This window comes from Lithobates pipiens, unplaced genomic scaffold, assembly GCF_037356315.1.
Source record: "Lithobates pipiens isolate NorthernLeopardFrog02 unplaced genomic scaffold, aLitPip1_a1.2 Scaffold_3, whole genome shotgun sequence".
Lineage (NCBI taxonomy): Eukaryota > Metazoa > Chordata > Amphibia > Anura > Ranidae > Lithobates > Lithobates pipiens.
In genome coordinates, this window is record NW_027507790.1 from 140,422,516 (window position 1) to 140,434,690 (window position 12,175).

The following is a 12,175-nucleotide window of genomic DNA, read 5'->3' on the forward strand; positions in this document are numbered from 1 at the left end:
ATATAAAAAAAAAAAAATTCAAGATAGAAATATTACTGAAATTCTGAAATGAAAAGTGCAGGCATTTGAAAGTCATCCTGATTAGCCGCTGAAAAGATTTACAGCAGTGAGTCAGTGTGTGGGCAGCACATCTTATGTTCAGATTACCAAGTGTGATAACTGCAGACATCTACCTGGCCTTAGCAGACAGCTCCACGACTGTACATAGGATTAACCATATAAACAGCAGCTATTTCTATTTTTTATCTGCTCTGTGAGAAGGTGATTGTCACAGAAATGCACCCGCTACCCATAGCTAAGAGTTCCTTCCATTGAGAGCTTTACCTTTGGAGTGAAAGGAAATGAGGCAATCACACAGTGGCCAGTTTTCCACACATTCGTTTAGAATGACGTCTTCTTCAAATATAACGACAGTGATATATTTGAACAGTGAGAGGCGTTCTAGGATTTCTTTCATGGGCTTAGATTTGGACTTTTTAGCCATAGCACAGATTCCCACCACAATCTGTCTCTCTGGGGGCTACAAAAGAAGGAAAAGGAAGCATTAGGAATGTATCATTACCGCTACAATGCTGGAATACTTTCATTCTAAACAGACCACTAGACTGCACTACAATGGCAGAGAAGTAAGGTGGTAACAATACTTAAGCAGGCATTTTTAAGCATTTCCTAAAATTATTTTTAGTCAAATGAAAGCTAGTTACTAGGGGGGAAAAAAATGCATTTTTATTGCTTTTCAGGCATTTATATTACAGACCCTGATTGAAACTTACAACACAAAAGAAGCATAAGTTTTTTTTTTTGAGCTACAAGCTTGACAAACAAAGGCATTTCAGAAAGATTTTAAAGCGGGAGTCCGCGTTTTTTTTATTTTTTTTAAAAGCCAGCAGCTACAAATACTGCAGCTGCTGACTTTTAAAATAGTGACACTTACCCGCCCAGCGCGCCCGCGATGTCGGCACCCGAAGTCGATCTCTCGATCCTCTCTCGGGTGCTGCCGCCGCCATCTTGGGTATGGGAATCAGGAAGTGGAGCCTTTCGGCTTCATTTCCCGGTTCCCTACCGCGCATGCGCGAGTCGCGCTGCGCAATAAGGATAGTCCCCGCTGTCTCTGGGATCCGTGTGTTTCCCAGCAGGCAGTGGGGGAGTTTCGGAAAGGGGCGTAGATTCTGCGGAAAGGGGCGTGCCTTCTGCAGAATCTACGCCGGAAGTGGGTGCAGATACCAGTACTGTACAGGTACCTGCACCCCCCTCCCCCCTGAAAGGTGCCAATTGTGACGCCGGAGGGGGGGGGGGGGGTTCCAATGAGCGGAAGGTCCACTTTAGGGTGGACTGTGACTGCATAAAAGCAAATAGTATTATTTATTGTGCTACTTTTACAAATACTGTACTACTTTGTTTATTACAAAAACATGCTTTTCAACTGCATGCATAAGTAGCTACAAACAAATTCACAAAAATGCCTATTTGCATCTGGCCTACTTAAAAAGTCTCATTAAACCCACATCATAAAAAACTATCAATAAATGCTGTATTAAATTCTGTTCATACTCACTCATTATGAGATTCATTTTCTGTATTCTGCAAAAAACCTGGTTGATCCTGCTGCTCTCTATCTCCACTTTCTGTCCCAAGTCCCCGATGCAGCTAGGGATTTTACAGAGCAGTGTTGGCAGTCCTGCACATGCTCAGTTTTCAGTGAGTTTCTATGCTGATCATTTCCTCCCTATCACATCTGAGCAGCCCATGTGACTATAGAGTCACACATGTGGGTGTATACACAGTGGTAAATGACGGGTCACTCCCTCCCTATTGTGTTACACTAGGTGATTTATTATCATTTTATCAGTGTTACACTATTTGGTTTATTATTTCTATGGGTCTTTAAGTGTTCTTCTGTCTAAACTGAACTCTCTCTCCCACTGTACTTCCGTTTATCCCCTCCCCTTTCTTCTCGCTGGTATCATTGCTCAGTATTCCACCAAGCTCTAATCATCTTTCCATGTGGATAACATCAAAGTTTTTCTACCTAGGAATATCCTTCATTGAATGGAACATTCGAAAGGCTTCATTGTCTGTCTCCTCAACAGTGAGCTTATTCATTGAGTTAAAGTGGTTGTGAACCCACTTTGAAAAAAAAAACAAAAAACAAAACACCTGCAAGACAAAGGCATAATGAGCTAGTATGCATAGCATACTAGCTCATTATGTAATACTCAGTCGTGCATGCACACAGGAGCCACCGGTAACGGCACAGTCTAACTGAAGCATCGGCACGTACGTGCCGTTGCTTCAGTGCACGTGCCGATGACCTTGGCACATGCAAATACAGGGGATATCTCCTAAACCATGCAGGATTACGAGATATCCTAGGTAGCTACAGGTAAGCCTTATTATAGGCTTACCTATAGCAAAAAGTGGTCTGTAATGCCACGTACACACGACCGGACTTTCCAGCAGACTAGGTGCAACGGAATCATTCTGTCGGATAGTCCAATTGTGTGTGGAATAGTCCAATTGTTTTTCTTTAAAAAAATAAATAAAAATCAGACGGACCTAGAAATAGAACATGTTTCAAATCTGTCCGACAGACTCAATTCCTATCAGGAAAACCGTTCGTCTGCATGCTGGTCCGACGGACCAAATACGACGCAAGGGCTACTGGCTATTGAACTTCCTTTTCTAGTGCCGTCGTACGTCATCATGTTCAAAATGAACGGACTTTTTGTTCGCGTGTAGGCAAGTCCGTTTGTACGGAAGTCTGTTGGAGCTCCATCAAAAGTCTGTCGGGAAGATCGTCGGACCTTTTCTGCCAGAAAGTCCGGTCGTGTGTACGCGGCATAAGGGTTTACAACCACTTTAAGCTGTCTAAATGGATGCAAGGAATAAAAAGGTCACCAGGCCCTATAAGCCCTATATGAAGCTGGAGACAGTTTATGGCCTTGTAGTCGAGTCAACACTCCCTAATCCTCTATGCCCACTAACCACAAAGGAGGTGGGATGTTACATGTAGATTAAAACACACACAGGCTGGAGGGGCCTGACACAGCTTGTGACTGGCAGAAATCCACCCATGTCATGTTATTGCAAAAAAATAATAAAGATTTGATTTCAAACATATATTTGTATGATGCTTTAAAACCGTTTATTGATCTTATTTATTTTTACTCTGTATGACAAAGGCTATTTTTTTTTTTAACACGTGACCAGCAACAGATGACTAGAAGCTCCTCCTTCTTACGTTTCCCTGCAGATAGGCTGGGGTGGGTCATGGGGCTGGGTCATCTAACAGCTGTATATCGATTAGGAAAAAGGCGGTTTCTTTTCTTAAAAGAATTTGCAGTGCCATCATCCACATACAGAAATAGAAAAGAAATGAAACAGCATGTTTTTAGTATCACTAACTGTACAGATCAAAATCTCAACGACCACATGGCTGAACAGCACTGAATTAGAGCAATTAATACACTGATGTTAGACTCACAAAGGGAAAGGAAAAGGGTATATATACACCACAAGTTAGTTCACAAGTTACACTCTATGGGACCTCTTAGTACATTCTAATAGTAAAGGGCACTGTGGGAAACGGTTCCATGTATATAGGATCTATAGGATAACCCTGGCCAGCGATCATCTGTAACACTTCTACGTAGATACAGGACATCAGAAAAATCAAAAAATAAATAGCAAACATTTAAATGTATGATACATACAGAATCATATTCTTCGTCGTCATCATCCTCATCATCAATGTTGTCATAGACATTATCTACATTTTCTGCTTTATCTTGGTCTAGCCCCTCATCTGATTCCTCACATCCCACAAAGAACCTTGGGATATCACCCTCTGTTGCACTAACAGACATGGTGGTAACCTTCACCGGAGATCCACATGTGTCTGACTGCTGTGATAAATTCTGTTTAAACTCAGTGATGCAGCTCAAATCAGCCGTTCAGTGCAGCAGGCTGTGCATTCCTCATGTCTTCAGTCTCTGAATGTATCCAGGTCTTCTGAAATACACAATCATAACCAGCTGCCCTTCATTTCAAGCCATGGACTGTATACTCTTCCTGGAGAGAAAATAAACAGAATAAACACAAATGTAAATTATCTACAAAGGATGAGTAATTTGTTACTTTTATTTGAAAAGAAACAGTCCAACTCTAATATGTAATGTAGAGCGATCAAAACCCAAAAAACAGTCAGGTACAGCGTCCAACAATACAAGCAGCATGATCAAAGTAAATACCTGTAGGTCATACAAAAGAATTATCAGGGATGTCAAATCGATATAGCACCCAGTCCAGCCCAGTGAGACTATGGGGCAAGGGAAGAATAGAACAGAGAAGGGAGGAAAGAAAAAAAGGTAGAGGAAGGTAAAGGAGGGTGGCAGTGCTGGATCTATAAGGGGGCAAAAGGGGGAGCTGCTCTGGGCCCCTCTGCTAGAAGGGGCACCAGATTTCTTTGATAAACAAAATAATAATAATAATAATAATATTAAACTTATTTTCGCTCAAGGCTTTAGTAATGGTAAGGAAATTGTAAGGAAATTTCGTTTGGTAAGGAAATTGTCTACTTTGCAGCCTTTGCCAAGCTCCAGTCATGTCTCACTCCATCTCAACAAGCAGTTTTATTACATAATGAATGGCATATTGATACCTTTCCAGGTGTTAATGTAGCTCTTCGAATATACCAGAGTATAAATGGTCACTAATTGGTCAGGAGAAAAGTCACTCAGCAAATTGGCAGCAAATTGGCACTGAAAGAATAATCTGAGACCCACAATGACCCATGAAGGGTCTTGTGCCTACTGGCTGTCGAGAGCAGTGGCCTCAACATGATACAGTTTGACGAGTTAAAGATTTTGAAGGTGCCAAGTGCAGGAAAATATACTTTTTATAAATTTGTAGTTCCAATTACCTGTTTAATGTGTGATCTTGCAGTCAATGAAATTGAGAAAATAAAAATAAAATAAGTGTGTTCTTTGGAACTTAAAAGTTTTTTTAGAACAAATCTGATTTATCATTTATTTCAGTTCACTTTTTTTTATTTGTTATACAATTTAATTTCTATGTTGACTTTAAATGCCCTAGGCCAGTGATGGCAAACCTTGGCACCCCAGATATTTTGGAACTACATTTCCCATGATGCTCATGCACGCTGCAGTGAACTTGAGCACCATTGGAAATGTAGTTCCAAAACATCTGGGGTGTCAAGGTTCGCCATCACTGCACTAGGCCCTCCTGAGGTATAAATCCAGCAGGGGGGGGGTATATAAGGAAGAGCAAGAAAGCAGGGCAAAAAAGACAAGTCTAAGGCCAACACAACTCTACCAGCTACTGGGAAGTCCATGGGAGCCAGACCTTATCAAGTTTCCATGGACAGCCATGGTTAATGCAAGCCAATTTGTACAGTGGTAAGGCTGCTTTATTCAACATATTTAGGTGGCTTTAAGCTTAAAAAGAAAAAATGTATTAAAGTAATCTTGATTGCCAGTGAGGGGGCAACGTCAGAGCAACAACTCATTGGCTTGGCCAGTGGCAGAGGGATGCCATAATAGCAGGTGAGTGTTCTCTCTCCAATGTTGTAGTGCCAGGGAGCTGCCACAAGCAAAAGAAATGCAAGTAAGACATGCCCCCAAGACTCAGAATTCAGAGCAGTATATAACAAGCATATAATTCATTTTGCTTATACAGTTCTGGTAAATTATTCAGGGATTTAAAATGTACAGAAAACCATTCATATATCAGTCTGTCACCAACGAGTATACAAAGCCATACACAAACACTACAACCAATCTGGGTGAAAGCCAATAACACTTGACGACATTTTTAATATATGCACCATTTTTTGCTTATTCCATAAGCTCTCTGATAACATGAAATATCCACAAAGTTTCTAATAGCAAGAGATCATAGCATCTTTGCTTTATACTATAGAATATATGAGAACAGCATTTTTTTTTATGGACAAAATACTTTTTAATAAGCAGGCTGAATGTACCAAGCTTATCAACTTGGGTATAACCAGCCTGACAGATTTTTTTGCGGGTATAACAAATGATAATCATTCACTGTCTTCTCCCAGCAGGGGCAGCTTCCCCACGCCTGCCCGGCCCCCCGCCGGGAGAAGACAGTTGCTCGGCAGGAGGGATTCCCCTGTCAGCACTGTTTGTGTTGATGAGGGACTCATGCAAATTTCTTTTCTGTAACCTGTGGTTGCAGGAAATAAATATGCACTGCGTATGGCCGGTGTTGTGACAAAATCTCCAACATGACAAAAACTCAAACGGCATCATAGGTGGGTGTATTGCCCATGCGTGAGCGCGTGCACAAGAAGGGGCATCTTCTGCATCTCAGATTGTCATGTAAAAGCCATCAAATAGACCAACTGCTCTCGCCGCCATTTCGTAGCACAGCCTAAAATAATCCCATCAAATAATCCTGTATATAATATTAGAGGAGATATATAAGGTATATACTATTAGAGGTTGAATCTGGTAGATATTATCAGACTCAGATTTTTATTTATTTATTTTTTTTTATTTAAAAGAAAAAAAAAAAAGTTAGACTGTTTTGCAGATTTTCAAACTGTAATATACTGTATTGCATGCTGGCCATACAAAAACCAATGTCTTTCTTCAATTAAAAATGTAATTTTAAAAACATTTGCTCGATTTTCTAATCGTTAGTGGGGTCAAATCGATGTTCATTTTTTAACCACAGTGGTGGGAAAATTTAAAAATAATAGAAAGATTCTTGGTGAAAGGAATTTTTAGACAGTGTATGTGGGTTTTGGTTCAGAAATGACATTAATTTTTAAAACAGAATTAAAAGCAAGTGACATTTTCCAACAAAATTCTTTCATTCAGCGAATGTAAAAAGATTTTTCGTATGAATATTCTTGTCTGAAAATGCAGTTTGCTTTTGATTTGATCTGTTTCTGCAGCGTTTTTGCTGTGTGTTGATTTTTGCACACGTGATTTTGCTGTGATTCACGTTTTTGCTTTTTTTATGCTTTTTTTTTGGCCAATTCGTTGGGCAGATTAAAAAACACAAAATTGCTGCAAAAACACATTACATGCTTTTCTTCAGCTTCTCCATTGAAGTCTATTGAACCAAAAAAGCACCGTTTTGTGTTGAAAAAAGTCCCTGACCCTTTCCAAATAGGCAGCAGCTGAAAAAAAGCATAGATGTTAAAGTGTCCCATAGGAAACCATGTTAAATAAATTGTAGTGGGTTTCTGAAAAAAGCACCAAAAAACACATTGATGTGAACCAGGTCTAACATGTTAAGTAACATAATTGGGGTTAAAAAAATTAGGCCTTTATAGTTGAAAAAGAGCAAATAATCGCTACTGTAAGGGTTTTTTTTTTTTACTGTGTAATAGTGGAATATTTACAATAGCGATTATTTGCTCTTTTTGTACTATAAAGGGCTTTTTTTTGTTTTTTTTTAACCCCATTATGTTACTGCCTGATTAATCGATTACTATTTTCATAATCAATTAATTTCATAATCAATTCGTTGTTTCGGCCCTAGAATGAAAATAAGTGGAATGATGAGTACACGCTCCTTCTATCAACTGGTTCCTTGTACTGCTTCCCCCTCCTTTCTGAGCTCTGCTGCACAAAGACCGCGAGGCTGATACAAAGTCAATATCAAGTATTTACACATGTGCATTAAAAAAAAAATTACATTTATTTTTCCACTGAGCCTGGGTTCACACTTATGCGATGACAAACATTGCATGTGATTCACACCGCATTGCTGTGCACAGTGCAGATCACATGCAATGTCTGCGCAATGCAAAGCCAGCCACACAAACTGTATGTGTGTCTGAACTCGTCATCAAAATGGTCCGGACCCATTTTTTAATCCGCACTGGAATCAGATAGCATGGGTGTAAAACACCCATGCGATCCAATTCCTGTACCATTTCATAGTTCGCACTGCAAACAGATTTTTTGGGGGGGGGGGGGGGTGGGGTCATTAACTTTACATCGACACCCCCACCGGTTCGCAAATGTCAGTGTGAACCAGTGCGATGGTGGGAACCAGCACTGGAATCGCAGCGTTTCCTGCATCGCACCAGTGCAAACAGGGTCTGAACCTTCTTATAAGGAACTTCAGAAGGCTTGACTTGCTCAAGAAATCCGTTAACATCAGTGGTGAAATCTGCCAGGCCGAAGGCACAGAGTACTGTCACAAATGATATATGGGACCATAGTAGGTTTTATCATTACATACCAGCAGCTCGCAGTTCTGGTACAACACTAGAGCTAGAACTGATGGAGATTGCTCCTAGTTAGGATAGTCTGATTCATTCACCGTTGGTTGAGTTTTTTCTGCAGTACAAATATCCTGACTGTTTAAATCTACAGTGTGCCCTTGTCTATTTCTATTTTCCCCCATTTCATCTAAAGTTCAAAAATAAGTAAATCAAAGATCTACACAGCCATTAGGATAAGGCGAGCCGGGGCCTGCATTTCCCCTGTGGATCCATGTATATAGTAATCTATCAATTGGATTCATTTAAATGGTCCTTCTTGTCTAATCCACTTATCCTAATCCAACAAGGGGTTTAGAGTATGGCTGGCTCAGGATATAGTCATATTAGTGTGGTGGCTTCCAGCTACCTTTTTCTTCCACCTGAATGATATCCTTTATGTAATTGTTCTATAGAACTCAATTTTCCATGATTGTTTACACCGATAAAGCTATTCATGTGTACAGGAGAAGATTGAATAGGACCGCTGAGCGGGATTCTGCCCACAAATGTTTGTGGTTAAAAGCAACACAAGTAAGCCCATATTCTTAGACCTTTCATTGGTTGTTGGTCAGTTTTCAGCTACAATTTTCCTTCTTTACCACAAATTGGGACAAAATACTTCTGCTAATTTAGATTCCAGCAAGTTCAACTTTAACCATTTGCTTACTGGGCACTTAAACCCCCCCCCCCTCCTGCCCAGACCAATTTTCAGCTTTCAGCGCTGTCGCACTTTGAATGACAATTGCGCGGGCATACAACACTGTACCCAAATGAAATTCTTATCATTTTTTTCCCACAAATAGAGCTTTCTTTTGGTGGTATTTAATTACAGCTGGGAGTTTTATTTTTTGCTAAACAAACAAAAAAAAGATGCAAAAAAAAAAAAAATAAAAAAAATAAAAAAGAATGTTTAATAGTTTGTTATAAAATTTTGCAAACAGGTCATTTTTCTCCTTCATTGAAATGCGCTGATGAGGCGGCACTGATAGGCGGCACTGGTGGGCACAGTTAAGGCGACACTAAAAGGCACAGATACGGTGGCACCGATGGGCAAAGATGGGCACTGATGGGTGGCACTGATGGGTACCACTGATAGATGGGACTGATGGGCACTGATAGGTGGCACTGCTGGGCACTGATGGGCACTGGTAGATGACACTGATGGGCACGTATATGTGGCACTGAGGTTCAGCAATGTTTTTGAGGCAGATTGTGGGCACTGATAGGTGGCACTGTGGGCACTGATGTATGGCACTGCTGGGTGGCACTATGGGCACTGATGGGTGGCACTGCTGGGTGGCACTTTATTAATCATCTGGGGGTTACTGGCAGGAGGCAGGTGGGCACTTATACGCTGGCCGTCATCGGGACTGATCGGCTTTTTTTTTCTCTCCTCACGCTATCAGCGCGAGGAGGAAAAATAGCCAATTACCGGCTCCGTTGTATCACATGATCAGCTGTCATTGGCTGACAGCTGATCACGTGGTAAGGGGTCGCAATCGACCCCTTGCTCGGATCCGTGATCAGGCGAGCCTCAGACTCACTGATCACAGAGCGTGCCGCGCGCGCCCCTCAGGGGGCGCGCAGGCCGCTCGTGCGCGGAACGACGTCAACAGACGTAGTCCCGGCAAAGCAGGTCCGCGCTGTAGCCGTCATTCGGCTATAGCGCGGATCTCAAGAGGTTAAAGCAGAATTCAAGGTTTAGAAATGCACATATTTATTGGCGTATAACACGCACATTCATTTTAAGAGGGAAGTTTCAGGGAAAAAATTTTAATTTTAAATAAGGCAGCTAAAATTGGCATAGAAAAACGCACACGCTATTTTCACCCGATTTTTATGGTGAAAAAGTGAGTGTTATACACCAATAAATACATATTAAATAATAACAAATAATACTGTTTACAACTTATGCTATGCATACTAGCTCATTATGCCTTTGCCTTGCAGGTTGCATTTTTTTTTTTTTAACTGCCTTTACTTCCTCTTTAAATGTTCCACATTTTGTCATGTTACAACCAAAAACGTAAATGTATTTTATTGGGATTTTATGTGATAGACCAACAAAGTGGCACATAATTGTGAAGTGAAAGAAAATGATAAATGGTTTTCAAAAATTCTCACACACCTGTGTGCAATTTAATCTCAGTGTAAATACAGCTGTTCTGTGAAGCCCTCAGAGGTTTGTTAGAGAACCTTAGTCAACAAACAGCATAATTAAATCCAAGGAACACACCAGACAGGTCAGAAATAAAGGTTTTGGAGAAGTTTAAAGTAGGGTTAGGTTATAAGAAAACATCCCAGGCTTTAAACATCTCACGGAGCACTGTTCAATCCATCATCTGAAAATAGAAAGAGTATGGCACAACTGCAAGCCTACCAAGACTTGGTCGTCCACCTAAACTGACAGGCTGGGCAAGGAGAGCAATAATCAGAGAAGAAGCCAAGAGGCCCATGGTAACTGTGGAGGAGCTGTAGAGATCCACAGCTCAGGTGGGAGAATCTGTCCACAGGACAACTAATAGTCATGCACTTCACAAATCTGGCCTTTATGGAAGAGTGGCAAGAAGAAAACCATTGTTGAAAGAAAGATAAGAAGTCCCATTTTCAGTTTGCAAGAAGCCATTTGGGGACACAGCAAGTGTGGAAGAAGTGCTCTGGTCAGATGTTACCAAAACAGAACTTTTTAGCCTAAACGCAAAAAGCTATGTGTGGCGGAAAATTAACACTGCACATCACCCAGAACAAGCCACCCAAACTGTGAAACATGGTGGTGGCAGCATCACGTTATGGGGATGCTTTTCTTCAGCAGGGACAGGGAAGCTGGTCAGAGTAGATGGGAAAATGGATGGTGACAAATACAGGGCAATCTTAGAAGAAAACATGTTAAGCCCCATACACACACTATCAGTTTTTCTGCTGAGTTTTTCCTTCAGATTTACCAAAACCATATAATATGAGGTCAAACCTTAGGAGTTTCAATTTGTATGCAATCAGGCAGGCCCTTGCACTACATGGTTTTAGTAAATCTGAAGGAAAACTGATAGTGTGTATGGGGCTTTAGAGTCTGCAAAAGACTTGACTGGGATGGAGGTTCACCTTCCAGCAGGACAACGACCCTAAACATACAGCCAGAGCTACAATGGAATGGTTTAGATCAGGGGTGTCCAAACTTTTTTCAAAGAGGGCCGGATTTGATGAAGTGAACATGCGCGAGGGCCGACCATTTTGCCTGGCATTCTTTGAACCGTTAAAATTCGGTCTAAGTGTGTTCGTTTGAGCTCTATTACACTGCCCAACAAGAATTCTCTTGCCAGGAATGCCCCACCATAGCCAGGAATGCCCCACCACTGCCAGGGACGCAGCACCACTGCCAGGAGCGCAGCACCACTGCCAGGAGCGCAGCACCATTGCCAGGAATGCACTGACGAGCGCCAAAGGAGAATCTCCTGTTTACACGGAGGCTTCTTTAATAGAAAGTCCCGCCTCCTTTGATGGACAGAACAGTCGTCCAATGGCAGTGCAGGAGAAGGACTTCCTATTACAGAGGCCGCCCATAAACAGGAAATTCTCCTGTGTACGGCGCTCGGTCCTGTCCTCCCTGTACCTTCCGAAGCATATATATCTTTTGTGGCCCCGGCACTGGGAGATCATCGGGGGCCACAAAAGATATGTATGTCCAAATAACCAGGAGGGCCGTTCAAAACCGGGCCGCGGGCCGGACTTTGGACATGCCTGGTTTAGATCAAAGCACATTCATGTGTTATAATGGCCCAGTCAGTCCTAAATCCAAATCGAGAACCTGTGACAAGACTTGAAAACTGCTGTTCTCAGACACTCTCCATCTAATAGAGACATAGCAAATGAGATGCTTATATATTGGGGTATGTTCTCAACCTTCTA

General features: G+C 41.5%; 1 protein-coding gene across 5 annotated transcripts in view; it reads right to left on the reverse strand.

Annotated features, from left to right (window-relative positions):
• The window catches only part of PPIP5K2 (diphosphoinositol pentakisphosphate kinase 2), a 200,490-nt gene that overhangs the window by 135,283 nt on the left and 53,032 nt on the right, over positions 1-12,175 (reverse strand). For all 5 annotated transcript variants that reach the window (XM_077462328.1, XM_077462326.1, XM_077462325.1 and 2 more), the window contains exons 2-3: positions 3,714-4,071; positions 325-520 (exon numbers count right to left, since the gene is read on the reverse strand). In XM_077462328.1, the coding sequence (XP_077318454.1) occupies positions 325-520; positions 3,714-3,866 (349 nt within the window). In that variant the 5' untranslated portion in view covers positions 3,867-4,071. The remainder of the gene's footprint in view (positions 1-324; positions 521-3,713; positions 4,072-12,175) is intronic.